The sequence below is a fragment of the Scardinius erythrophthalmus genome (assembly GCF_964197995.2).
Source record: "Scardinius erythrophthalmus genome assembly, chromosome: 21".
Taxonomy (NCBI): domain Eukaryota; kingdom Metazoa; phylum Chordata; class Actinopteri; order Cypriniformes; family Leuciscidae; genus Scardinius; species Scardinius erythrophthalmus.
In genome coordinates this window covers 36930329-36942818 of record NC_138241.1, presented here as the reverse complement: position 1 = coordinate 36942818, position 12490 = coordinate 36930329, and the positions used below count along the sequence as shown (strand labels likewise).

Here is a 12490-nt window from a genome sequence, read left to right as displayed (position 1 = left end):
TACAGGAGACTCGAATCAAGAGTGTTGGGTTTCTGGGTCACACAACTGCTGATACGAGCAAGACGTCTAACGGATATAAAACCTGAGAGCCGCAGACAAACCCATCCGTCGGTCCACTGTTTCAGTCTTACGCTGATGCCATAGAAGAAGCTTTGGTAACACTTTACAATCAGGTTTCATTAGTGAATTACTTTATTAATCATAGTTGATGTTAATTTCAACATTTACTAATACATTATTAAAATCAAAGGTTGTATTTGTTAACATTAGTTAATGCACTGTGAACATGAACAAACAATGAACATCTGGATTATTATTACCTAACATTAACAAAGATTAAAAAATACGGCAACAAATATATTGCCCATTGTTAGTTAATGCAATAACTAATGTTAATAAATAAGACCTTATTGTAAAGTGTTGCCTTGCCTTTCTGCTTCCCCAAAGAACCTTTAAGCAAACCATCCTGAAAACAACCATTTTGTTCTTAGTGTTCAGAACATTTTAATAATATAAAGAACCGTTACATAAGAATCTTCCTCAGTGTTTCTGTCCTGTTCTCCAGCACAAACTTTCTTAAATCAAGATACATTTACTGGAGAAGAAGCAAAATGGCTGAAGATATTAAATCTTGTTTTCTGAAAAATTGGTCAAAATTAAGTGACTTCATGCGTAAAACAAGAACAAATATCAGCCAATGGAAAATAAACTTATTTCAAAGGAAAAACAATTATATTTTTCTGACTTCATTGGCAGATATTTGTTCTTAATTTTGACATTTTTCCGACAACACTTGTTATTATTTGCATCTCCAGTAAATGTATTTATATATTTGTACTGGAAAACAAGACAGAAATACTGAGGTAAAAGCTCTTAGACTATCGAGGCCTATAAGAATGTATTTCAATCCCAACAAAGACTCTTGTATCCAAACAGACTCTTTATACCAGAATAATATTTCCTCATGAATTTTGAAAATTGCCAGTGAGATTTAGGGGATTGGATTTGATTGAAACATCTGACTGGAACAAGCACCGTGTTTTTTCTCTGAGCGCTGATGAGTCTGTGAGTGACAAAGAGAAATAATTTCCTCTTATGTAAATTTGTTTTCTCTCCATCTTTAGAGACAAGGGGCGGGAAATGAAAGCACACGACCAGCACTTACAACACAGACAGCAAAACGCATCATTCATCCAGCATCTGAACATCTCATCTGCGCTCGCCCAGAGGCCGGGAGTTGGCTGGAAATTAAAAATTAAAGGGCAGAAGTGCAGATGAAAAAAAGATGGAGACAAAGACGGAGAGAAGAACATGTTGAAGGCTTTATTCGAAAAAACGAACAGCCTTCAAAATACAGACAAAGAGAGAGAGAGAGAGAGAGAGAGAGAGAGAGAGAGAGAGAGAGAGAGAGAGAGAGAGAGAGAGAATAGCTATCAACCCACACACAAAACTGAGAAACCAAACAATTAAAGAGAATGATTGTGGGCTGAAGGATTCATCCAGACGAGCTCATGAGGACAGAAGACAGAAGAGCTGAATTAATCACTCTGGTCTGATAAACACAGGCTGAACTTTAGCAGCGCTTCAGGCCTGAAACACGAACATCACTGATGCAGAAGAGAAGAGCTTCATTCATGACCAGATCAGCGTAACTGATGACATGTGAATGAGTGACACACAAAACTAGGGCTGATCTAGTTTTAGTTATATGAAAGACATCATCGTCATCATCGTTTTAATTTTCAATTTTCAATCAAATTTTACATTGCACATAAGCAAGTTTTTATAATAATACAGTGATAATAATTTTGTAATGAGTCTGACATAATCATGTTTCTACTCCAATTCATTTTTGAAATATAAACATTTAAATGGTGGCTGTCATTTAAAAAAAAAACATTTATTCAAATAAAGGCTAAATTAATATTGAAGAACATGTTTAATATAAATATAATGAATATGTAATAGAGTGCATATATTTATCAAAATAATATGAGTTATAGTTAGTTAACTATCGCATTTATAGACACTGAAAGGCGTTTCTGAGGTAAATGTGACATTATTGTTCTTCAGCTGTTTTACTGACGGTCGAAACACTGATTTATGGATTATATGATTATAGGAGACATGATTGAGTTCAGGAAGTTGTTCTGAATCTTCTGATGTTCACTGATGTTGATTTGCTGCTGTAACTAGTAGTAAAGAGGAAGAGATGATCGGTTCGACTGTCTCACACATTAAACACACACACACACACAGATCCTGGGTCAGACGTAACAACCCAGTGTTTGGGTAGCATTTGTGTAACCCAGATCCTGAGTCAGACGTAACAACCCAGTGTTTGGGTAGTTTTTGTGTAACCCAGATCCTGAGTCAGACGTAACAACCCAGTGTTTGGGTAGTTTTTGTGTAACCCAGATCCTGAGTCAGACGTAACAACCCAGTGTTTGGGTAGTTTTTGTGTAACCCAGATCCTGAGTCAGACGTAACAACCCAGTGTTTGGGTAGTTTTTGTGTAACCCAGATCCTGAGTCAGACGTAACAACCCAGTGTTTGGGTAGTTTTTGTGTAACCCAGATCCTGAGTCAGACGTAACAACCCAGTGTTTGGGTAGCATTTGTGTAACCCAGATCCTGAATCAGACGTAACAACCCAGTGTTTGGGTAGTTTTTGTGTAACCCAGATCCTGAGTCAGACGTAACAACCCAGTGTTTGGGTAGTTTTTGTGTAACCCAGATCCTGAGTCAGACGTAACAACCCAGTGTTTGGGTAGTTTTTGTGTAACCCAGATCCTGAGTCAGACGTAACAACCCAGTGTTTGGGTAGTTTTTGTGTAACCCAGATCCTGAGTCAGACGTAACAACCCAGTGTTTGGGTAGTTTTTGTGTAACCCAGATCCTGAGTCAGACGTAACAACCCAGTGTTTGGGTAGTTTTTGTGTAACCCAGATCCTGAGTCAGACGTAACAACCCAGTGTTTGGGTAGTTTTCGTGTTACCCAGATCCTGGGTCAGTCGTAACAACCCAGTGTTTGGGTAGTTTTTGTGTAACCCAGATCCTGAGTCAGACGTAACAACCCAGTGTTTGGGTAGTTTTTGTGTTACCCAGATCCTGGGTCAGTCGTAACAACCCAGTGTTTGGGTAGTTTTTGTGTAACCCAGATCCTGAGTCAGACGTAACAACCCAGTGTTTGGGTAGTTTTTGTGTTACCCAGATCCTGGGTCAGACGTAACAACCCAGTGTTTGGGTAGTTTTCGTGTTACCCAGATCCTGGGTCAGACGTAACAACCCAGTGTTTGGGTAGTTTTTGTGTTACCCAGATCCTGAATCAGACGTAACAACCCAGTGTTTGGGTAGTTTTTGTGTTACCCAGATCCTGGGTCAGTCGTAACAACCCAGTGTTTGGGTAGTTTTTGTGTAACCCAGATCCTGGGTCAGACGTAACAACCCAGTGTTTGGGTAGTTTTTGTGTAACCCAGATCCTGAGTCAGACGTAACAACCCAGTGTTTGGGTAGTTTTTGTGTAACCCAGATCCTGAGTCAGACGTAACAACCCAGTGTTTGGGTAGTTTTTGTGTAACCCAGATCCTGAGTCAGACGTAACAACCCAGTGTTTGGGTAGTTTTTGTGTAACCCAGATCCTGAGTCAGACGTAACAACCCAGTGTTTGGGTAGTTTTTGTGTAACCCAGATCCTGAGTCAGACGTAACAACCCAGTGTTTGGGTAGCATTTGTGTAACCCAGATCCTGAATCAGACGTAACAACCCAGTGTTTGGGTAGTTTTTGTGTAACCCAGATCCTGAGTCAGACGTAACAACCCAGTGTTTGGGTAGTTTTTGTGTAACCCAGATCCTGGGTCAGGCGTAACAACCCAGTGTTTGGGTAGTTTTTGTGTAACCCAGATCCTGAGTCAGACGTAACAACCCAGTGTTTGGGTAGTTTTTGTGTAACCCAGATCCTGAGTCAGACGTAACAACCCAGTGTTTGGGTAGCATTTGTGTAACCCAGATCCTGAATCAGACGTAACAACCCAGTGTTTGGGTAGTTTTTGTGTAACCCAGATCCTGAGTCAGACGTAACAACCCAGTGTTTGGGTAGTTTTTGTGTAACCCAGATCCTGGGTCAGGCGTAACAACCCAGTGTTTGGGTAGTTTTTGTGTTACCCAGATCCTGAGTCAGACGTAACAACCCAGTGTTTGGGTAGTTTTTGTGTAACCCAGATCCTGGGTCAGACGTAACAACCCAGTGTTTGGGTAGTTTTTGTGTAACCCAGATCCTGAGTCAGACGTAACAACCCAGTGTTTGGGTAGTTTTTGTGTAACCCAGATCCTGAGTCAGACGTAACAACCCAGTGTTTGGGTAGTTTTTGTGTAACCCAGATCCTGAGTCAGACGTAACAACCCAGTGTTTGGGTAGTTTTTGTGTAACCCAGATCCTGAGTCAGACGTAACAACCCAGTGTTTGGGTTGTTTTTGTGTAACCCAGATCCTGAGTCAGACGTAACAACCCAGTGTTTGGGTAGTTTTTGTGTAACCCAGATCCTGAGTCAGACGTAACAACCCAGTGTTTGGGTAGCATTTGTGTAACCCAGATCCTGAATCAGACGTAACAACCCAGTGTTTGGGTAGTTTTTGTGTAACCCAGATCCTGAGTCAGACGTAACAACCCAGTGTTTGGGTAGTTTTTGTGTAACCCAGATCCTGAGTCAGACGTAACAACCCAGGGATTGAGTTATTTTTAGGGTTTTAGGGCTTTCTGTGATCTCTTCAGGAGAGCGGTGCAGCTCCGTCAAAATGCTGCGTGTCTTCGGTAAAATACAGGTGTGTGTACATTTTATTTTATCTATAAATTTGTTATTGTGCTGTATATTGTTTCATTTTATGTAAAGCAACATACAGGGTCACGAAGTGAGTCGCCTAAACGAGTGTCGTTAATAGTAAAAATTAATCAACTGTGCAGGGTCAAATCAACCCATTATGCTGGGTAAAATGAACCCAACATGTGTTCTGTCCTGTATTTACCCAGACCTTGGGTTGAATGCAACACAAATTGGGTTATTTTTAACCCAGTGAAGTAGCTACTCCTTTAACATTCACAATATACTGTAGGATGAATTCAATTCTCAGACTAATCAGCTCCAGTTCTAATGAGATTTGATTTGTTGTGTTCTAGCTGCAATTTTAAAAACAGAATCTAAGATTGGAATCGAACGGCTGCTAATGAAGATCCTAGAGTCCCGTGTGAAAGGCTTTGAGCCGGAACGGGTCACACTGGCTCTTAGAGAGGAAAGCAATCGTCCCGTTGCTCTGGAGCGGCTCGTGTCATTACAATCTCACCGCAACTGGGAAATATAATCCTGACGGCCTCCGGCTGAGCGTCTCCACGGGAGTGTGTCCCGTCACACACACATCACAGCAGGAGTGTGTCCTGTCACACACACATCACGACAGGACTCAGACGCCAGCCGGGAAACAAACGCCCTCAGATCGGCTCCAAACTCCAGCTCAATCACACACACACTCGAATGCTAGTAAACCACATTATCAAGTGTTTGTTACTATTAAAATCACATTCTGCAAGACAGAACAATTCTGTGTTCACTGCAGTCAAACTGCTCAAATCAGGCTCTTCTTCCTCAGTGTTTCCAGCAGAAATATCTACACATTATTAAATCAAGATACTGTATATCTCCTAAAATATACATAAAAAATTAGGGCTGTGTAACGAATAATCGCAATTAATCGCATCCAAAATAAAATTTTGTTTGCATAATATATGTGTGTGTACTGTGTATAATTATTTTGTATATATAAATACACACATATGCATGTATATATTTAAGACATTTTGCATGTATATACTGTATATATATTTATACATAATTTATATTATATGTAAATATAAATATTTTATATATAAATAAATAAAAATTCTTAAATACTATACACATAGTGTGTATTTACATGTACAATATAATTATTCACAGTACACACACACATATTAAGTAAAAACTCACTTAATTTAATATTTCTTCAGAAATCAAAACTTAATGTGTAATTTTCCTTTCTCAAGGATGTTTAGATGTTTGTGTTGAGGAAGATGTTTAGCCTTCTGTTCATTGACCCGAGATCCTCATGCGTCACAAGCATTTTTCTTAAAGCATCAAAATCCACTGTGTAAAACAACACCACTCCACATTTAACATGAGAGTCTACGAGTCGCCCTTCTAAACGGGGCTGACACTTTCAAATGAGCACATTTAACTTCTAGTTACTAGGCAACCATACATCCCATTAATCTCCAAATTACATAAAATGCAATTAGCCACATACTCTTCATGCATGCAAAATTTGGTGAGTGTTCACCACGGGAATATGAAGTTATAGCCGTTCAAACAGGCATTAATAATGACAGAAGCAATGGGAAGTTAATCGGATAAAAACACTCTCCAATTAAACGCAGGACGAGTTACTCGAGTTACTCGTCACATTCTCCAACGGGAAGAGCATCACGGATAAACAATGTTTTTACTCCGTTTATTAGTGGCTGTGTGTGTGTCTGTGTGATGAGACAATATCATACTCAGTCGCACATACATACACACACACACACACACACACTGTACTGACAGCAAAACTGCATATTAAAGCTGCTCTTCCTCGCGAGAAAATGAAGATTGCAGACAGAGATCTTCAGTTTCATGTATGTATTGTGGAAAACAGAAAACAGCAGATCAGTTTTTTATTCAGTGTAAAACTCAAATTATGACAATTTGGACTAATTTCGACTGTCATCATCTAACATTTCATTTTAATTTAGAATATATCATAATTTAGATATATGGTCAATTTCAACAATGTACTGTATATATAATTTAGACATTTTATGACAGTTGAAAATATGAATGTCAAATTATGACAACATTTTTTGAAATTATAACAAAGTTGAAATTACGACAGACGAAATTATGACAGTCGAATTTCTGACATAAAATGTCGAAATTATGAGATTTTTTTTCCGCAATTATGACAAATTTGAAATTATGGCAGTTGAAATTGACAAATTGTCGAAATTATGACAAAATGAAAATTATGACAAAATGTCAAAATTATGACAATTTTTTTTTTAATTATAACAAAGTTGAAATTATGAAAGTCGTATTTATGACATAAAACGTCGAAATTCTAAAGTTGACATTATGACAGTCAAAATAGACAAAATGTCAAAACTACGACAAAGTTTAAATTATGACTGTCGAAATTATGACAGTAAAAATGGTGACAAAATGTCGAAATGATGGTAGTCGAAAATTAACAAATTGTCGAATTTGCAAAATGTCGAAGTTATGACAGTCAATTATGAGATAAAATGTTGAACTTATGACAAGTTGAAATTGACAAGTCAAAATTATGACGTCAATTAAAAAAATATGACAAAAACTGAGATAAAAGTTTAAATTGACGTTCAAATTATTTCGTAATATAATTTCACCAAATTTTGACTCAAATCAATTCCATCTTAGTATGATATAATTTTGACTTTTTTGTCATAATTAAGATTTACCAAAGCATGGTTATTTCTTGTGAGGTGTAAATAAATATGAAGCGTTGAGAGGTAAATACGGTAGGAAGTGAAGAGAGTGAGATCATTTCTACACAACACCAGATTCGTGTGAAACTGCCAGATCAGCAGAAGGTATTGATCAGGAGAACAAGAGTCTGCCAAACCGAGCCGGTCCTCATATTTCTATGGAGAGAGATAGGCCGGTCTGGAGGAGATCATAACTCATTCTGATGGTGATTTATGGATGGGCTTCAGAAAGGGTCACTTATTTCCTGAAAGACCGTTTAAAAGTGCAAAAGTAGAGATCAAATCAGAGGCTCTGAAGAACAATTCTACAGCAGACTGAATCTGATCTGAGAGTCTGACCACAGACGATGATGGAAATTCAGCTTTGATCACAGGAATATATTCACATAGAAAACAGCTGATTTACATTTGAATAATATTTCACAATTTCAAATAATATCAAATAAAAGTAGCTTTGATGAGGAGAAGAGACTCTTAGAAATTTAAGAGAAGAGAAGTTTAGTTAAGTTAAGAGAAATTTAAACATTTAAATTCAAGTTTAATTCAAACTTTTGACTGGAAGTTATTTATTGCAATAAATAGTCAAACCAAAAATTATCCAGACACCAGATATCATTTTTGACATGTTTTCACTAGTGTGATCAGGACACTATAGTCCAGTAATGTAAGTGAGGAGAGCAAAATAAAGTAAACTGTGACATATTACACCCTAATATTCTTCATACAGAGACTAAAATGATTCCGACACTTTGAGCTGATCATGTTTTGCTGAAGTGTGTTTTCTTTAATTGCTAATGCTCTTTTTACACACAGACTAAAAAATGGAGTTATGGAGTGCATGTGCAATGGACTTAATGGAGTTCTCAGTGCAAACGTTGGTATCATGAGACAAAACAGTGTGACTTTATGTTATAAAAAACATAAAATAAAATAAAAACTGTAGAGGAAACATGAGATTACTGGTGCTTTTCCTCTGGATCTAATCTGAGCCTGAGAGAACGAGATCTGGTGTGACTCTGACAGATAGTGTCTTTCTCGGGTCATTCAGAGGATAAATCTCACACGACACACGCGCCTTAAATTAATTAACCACTGCGGTCCAGATTAATGGAAAAATTAATTTGTAATTACTTAAGGCCTTCTTAAGCGGTAAATCTCAGCGCGGCCTGGTTTCAGAGAAGAAGAGCGCAGGGTAATTAGAGGAGCAGAATTTCCCAGGGTGCCGAGCGACTGTGTCGTTCTTACTGTACTTACTGTAGGTCATGTGATAGCCATCAGCTGGCTTCATCGTCTGTTCATTAGTTCACTTGTACGAGCTGCAGGGGTTTGAAGACTGATGTGGATATGAATGTGAACGTCATCTTACCTTCCCAAAGCTGCCCTTCCCAATGGCCCGCAGGATCTGGAAGTGATCGAAATTCACTGCAAAGGAAAGGAAAGAAGAACATTGATAAAGGAAATGCAACTATTAATGGTTACAAAGTCAATTGACCCTTCGCAGGGAGTTTGATTGACAGGTGATCTGACCAATCATAATCCGCCATTTTTGTCCGACACAGCAGTCAGGAGAGTTAGTAGATTAACGTTGGAGCATTTGAACTTGAAGAACGGAGTGTCCTGACGTCTTTCCACAGTTAAAACAACATTCTGATGTTCATTCATGTTTATTTGATGCTATAAATGAACTAGAAGGAAGAGATGATCGGTTCACGAGCAGCTTTAACTGAGCGACGACACATTAAAGAGCCACAAAACGGTATTTATTGTTTACATTTCGTTAAAAAATGACCAACTTTGAAAGGTGAGACTGTTTCATATCAAAAGTAAGCTGGTCTGTCCGTGTCTCAGTGTGTCGTCAGTGTCCTCTCTGCTCCGCGATGTGTGTTTCACTGCATGAGAACATGGTGTGTGTGAGAGAGGCGTGGCTTGTTGGACATAGCAACAGTGACTATAGGGGGCGGGTCTTTGCGAACGGTCAATTCTGTCATCATTTACCCACCATCATGTTGATGACGTCTCAATTAAAACAGTTGAAATTATGACGTAAAATATCAAAATTATGACAAAGTCAAAATTATTTGATTGTCATAATTTCAACATTTTACGTCATTATTCTGACTGTCAATTTTAACAAATTTCGACTGTCATAAAATATCTAAATTATATATACACTAAGTCCAAATGATGACATCAAATGTCAAAATTATGACAAAGTTGAAATTATGACAATTTTGACTAATTTTACTGTCATCTTTTCATCATCTTGGGCCCTATCTTACAACCGGCGCAATGCAGCGACGGCGCGACGCAAGTGTGTTTTGCTAGTTTCAGCCCGACGCAGTTTTCATTTTCTCGTCCTACGCCGCGTTGTTTAAATAGCAAATGCATTTGCACCCATTTGTGGCCCATGGTCTGCTGGTCTGAGAACGAGTGTGTGTTCTGGCGCATTGTTGGACCGTTGCTATTTTGAGGAACTGAAATAGACTGCGCCAATAATTTTTTTGTTGTTATTTAAAGGGTTACTTCAGGATTTAGCATTAAGCTTTGTATTAGTAGAAAACCTGTAGTATTTTCGAATTACCATGCTTTCCCCCCTCATATCCCCCTGAGAGGAGAGATTTATGTATTTTTTGTCTGGAAAAAATCCTCCGATGACGCAAAAATCGTCATTTTGCGTCATCGGAGGATTTTCTGTCCAGAGGCTAAAGACTACAGCCAGTAGATGGCGTTGTTCCGCATGTTTTCAACCCGCCCATACAGGGTGGGATCTCGCTCACAGAATGTACACAGTATTGGAAGCTAAGCTAGCATGCTCTTGTTCTGTGGAGAAAGCTGAATAATAGGAGAAAGCTGAGTAAGTAGGAGTTACCACCTTCCTTTTCCCGGACTTGTCCGGCGGGCGAGACTGTTAAAAATGTCTGGGATTCGGCTTTTGCGTTCTGCGGTCGCCATTCATTGTTTACATGCACACCTCTCGTTTCAATCTAACTGAATTAATTCCGATCGGTGAATCTGACTGTAGTGTTTACATGAACGCTAAACAAGTGATCGGTTGATGTGCGTTTTAACATTCTAAGAAAATTCCCGCTCCTCCGTGAGAGATGCGAGACCCGGCGCGTCTCAGTAATGAAGCCACCGGCCTCGCGCTGTTCTCCCGCGGCCGTCAGCCTCGTCCTCCTCGCCACAGTAAACATGATGAATGGCGACTGTAGAACGCAAAAGCCGAATCCCGGACATTTTGGGTCTCTAAATCCCTGGCAAACTCATCACTTACTTAGGCTAGCCTTGTTGTTTTCAACTGTGCTCTCTAACCGGTAGGCGTGGCCTCCTAAGGCAGCGAAGCAAGTGCATTCTGGGAGTTGTTGTCTTTCATCCACATAAGCCAAAAATACATTTTCTGGCTTTTCTCAGTCTAGAAAGCTCCAAATTCAAAAATTTCTCCACATTTCTTCTACTTAAATGACCTATTTTAAATACACATTCATCTTCCCAGAGGTGAAGTATCCCTTTAATGAGTGTGTTAGTAATGTGCGTCTATAGGCGGGTTCACAACACAAATATTTAAAATAAAAGGATAACAATGTAAAAGATTATTATTGTGTACATAAAGATATGTTGAATCCGGCTTGTCAAGTAGATGGTCTGTTGTGCGCTTTTACCTCGCGCACGAGCAGATCCGTTTGCGCTCTGGACACGCGTTCGGTCTTTCCACTATGAAAGTCCGTCATGTAAATAGTGAATCCGCCATGACGCGAGCACAACTGGCATTTAAAGGGAATGGGAGATGAGACTCTGATTGGTTTAACGCACGTAAATCCCAAAACACACCCATTACTCATTAAGAGAATAGGGACAACCCTTTTAGACCAGCGCCGGGAGCACCGACCATTTCTCCTGTCAATAAACTAGCAGAAGTGGATTCGGACGCCCTAAGTGAACTTGCGTCCTGCGCTTTAGACCATGAGCTTAGATTGTTAAAGTAGGGCCCCTTATGTTAAAGCCACACCGCGGAACTTTTGCGGGCGCTAGGGGTACAAAAGGTCACAAAGTCCACGGTGTGGCTTTAATTTTGACTTATCATAATTTACACATTTGGTCAATTTCAACAATATATACATAATTTAGACATTTTATGAGAGTTGAAATTATGACAGTCAAAATTATAACAAAACATTTTGAAATAATAAAATTTAAATTATGACAGTCAAAATAGGCAAAGTTGAAATTATGACCATTTTCACTAATTTCGACTCATCATTTTAACATTTTATGTTAATTTTGACTTATTATCATAATTTAGACATTTGGTCAATTTAAAAAATGTATATATAATTTAGACATTTTATGACAGTTGAAAAAATTATGACAAAATGTTGAAATTATGACATACTACATTGAAATTATCACAAGTTGAAATTGACTAGTCAAAATTATGACGTCAATTAAAAAAAAAATGACAAAAACTGAGATAAAAGTTTAAATTGATGTCAAAATTATGACATAAAATAATTTTACACAATTTTGACTTTAAAAAGTCAAAATAATGAAATACTAAGACGAAATTGACTTAAGTCAAAATAATGTACAATTATATTACGTCATAATTTTGACTTTTTATGTCATAATCATGATTTACCAAAGCATGATTATTTCTTGTGAGGTGTAAATGTGCTTCCATAAATATGAAGCGTTGAGAGGTAAACACGGAAGGAGAAACACCAAATTCATGCAAAACTCTGTCAATCAATACTTCAGGTCATAAAAAACTCCAGCGCGTGTGTGTGTGTGTGTGTGTGTGTGTGTGTGTGTGTGTGTGTGTGTGTGTGTGAAGTCATGAGAAAACCAGCTCATCGATTTAACCTTTATCCAGTCAGCAGAAAACCTCCAACACAACAAATCA

General features: G+C 38.4%; 1 protein-coding gene across 1 annotated transcript in view; it reads right to left on the bottom strand.

Annotated features, from left to right (window-relative positions):
- The window catches only part of stk32c (serine/threonine kinase 32C), a 95569-nt gene that overhangs the window by 35862 nt on the left and 47217 nt on the right, over positions 1-12490 (bottom strand). Inside the window, exon 2 of the mRNA XM_081350504.1 lies at positions 8957-9012. Coding sequence (XP_081206630.1) covers positions 8957-9012 — 56 coding nt within the window. The remainder of the gene's footprint in view (positions 1-8956; positions 9013-12490) is intronic.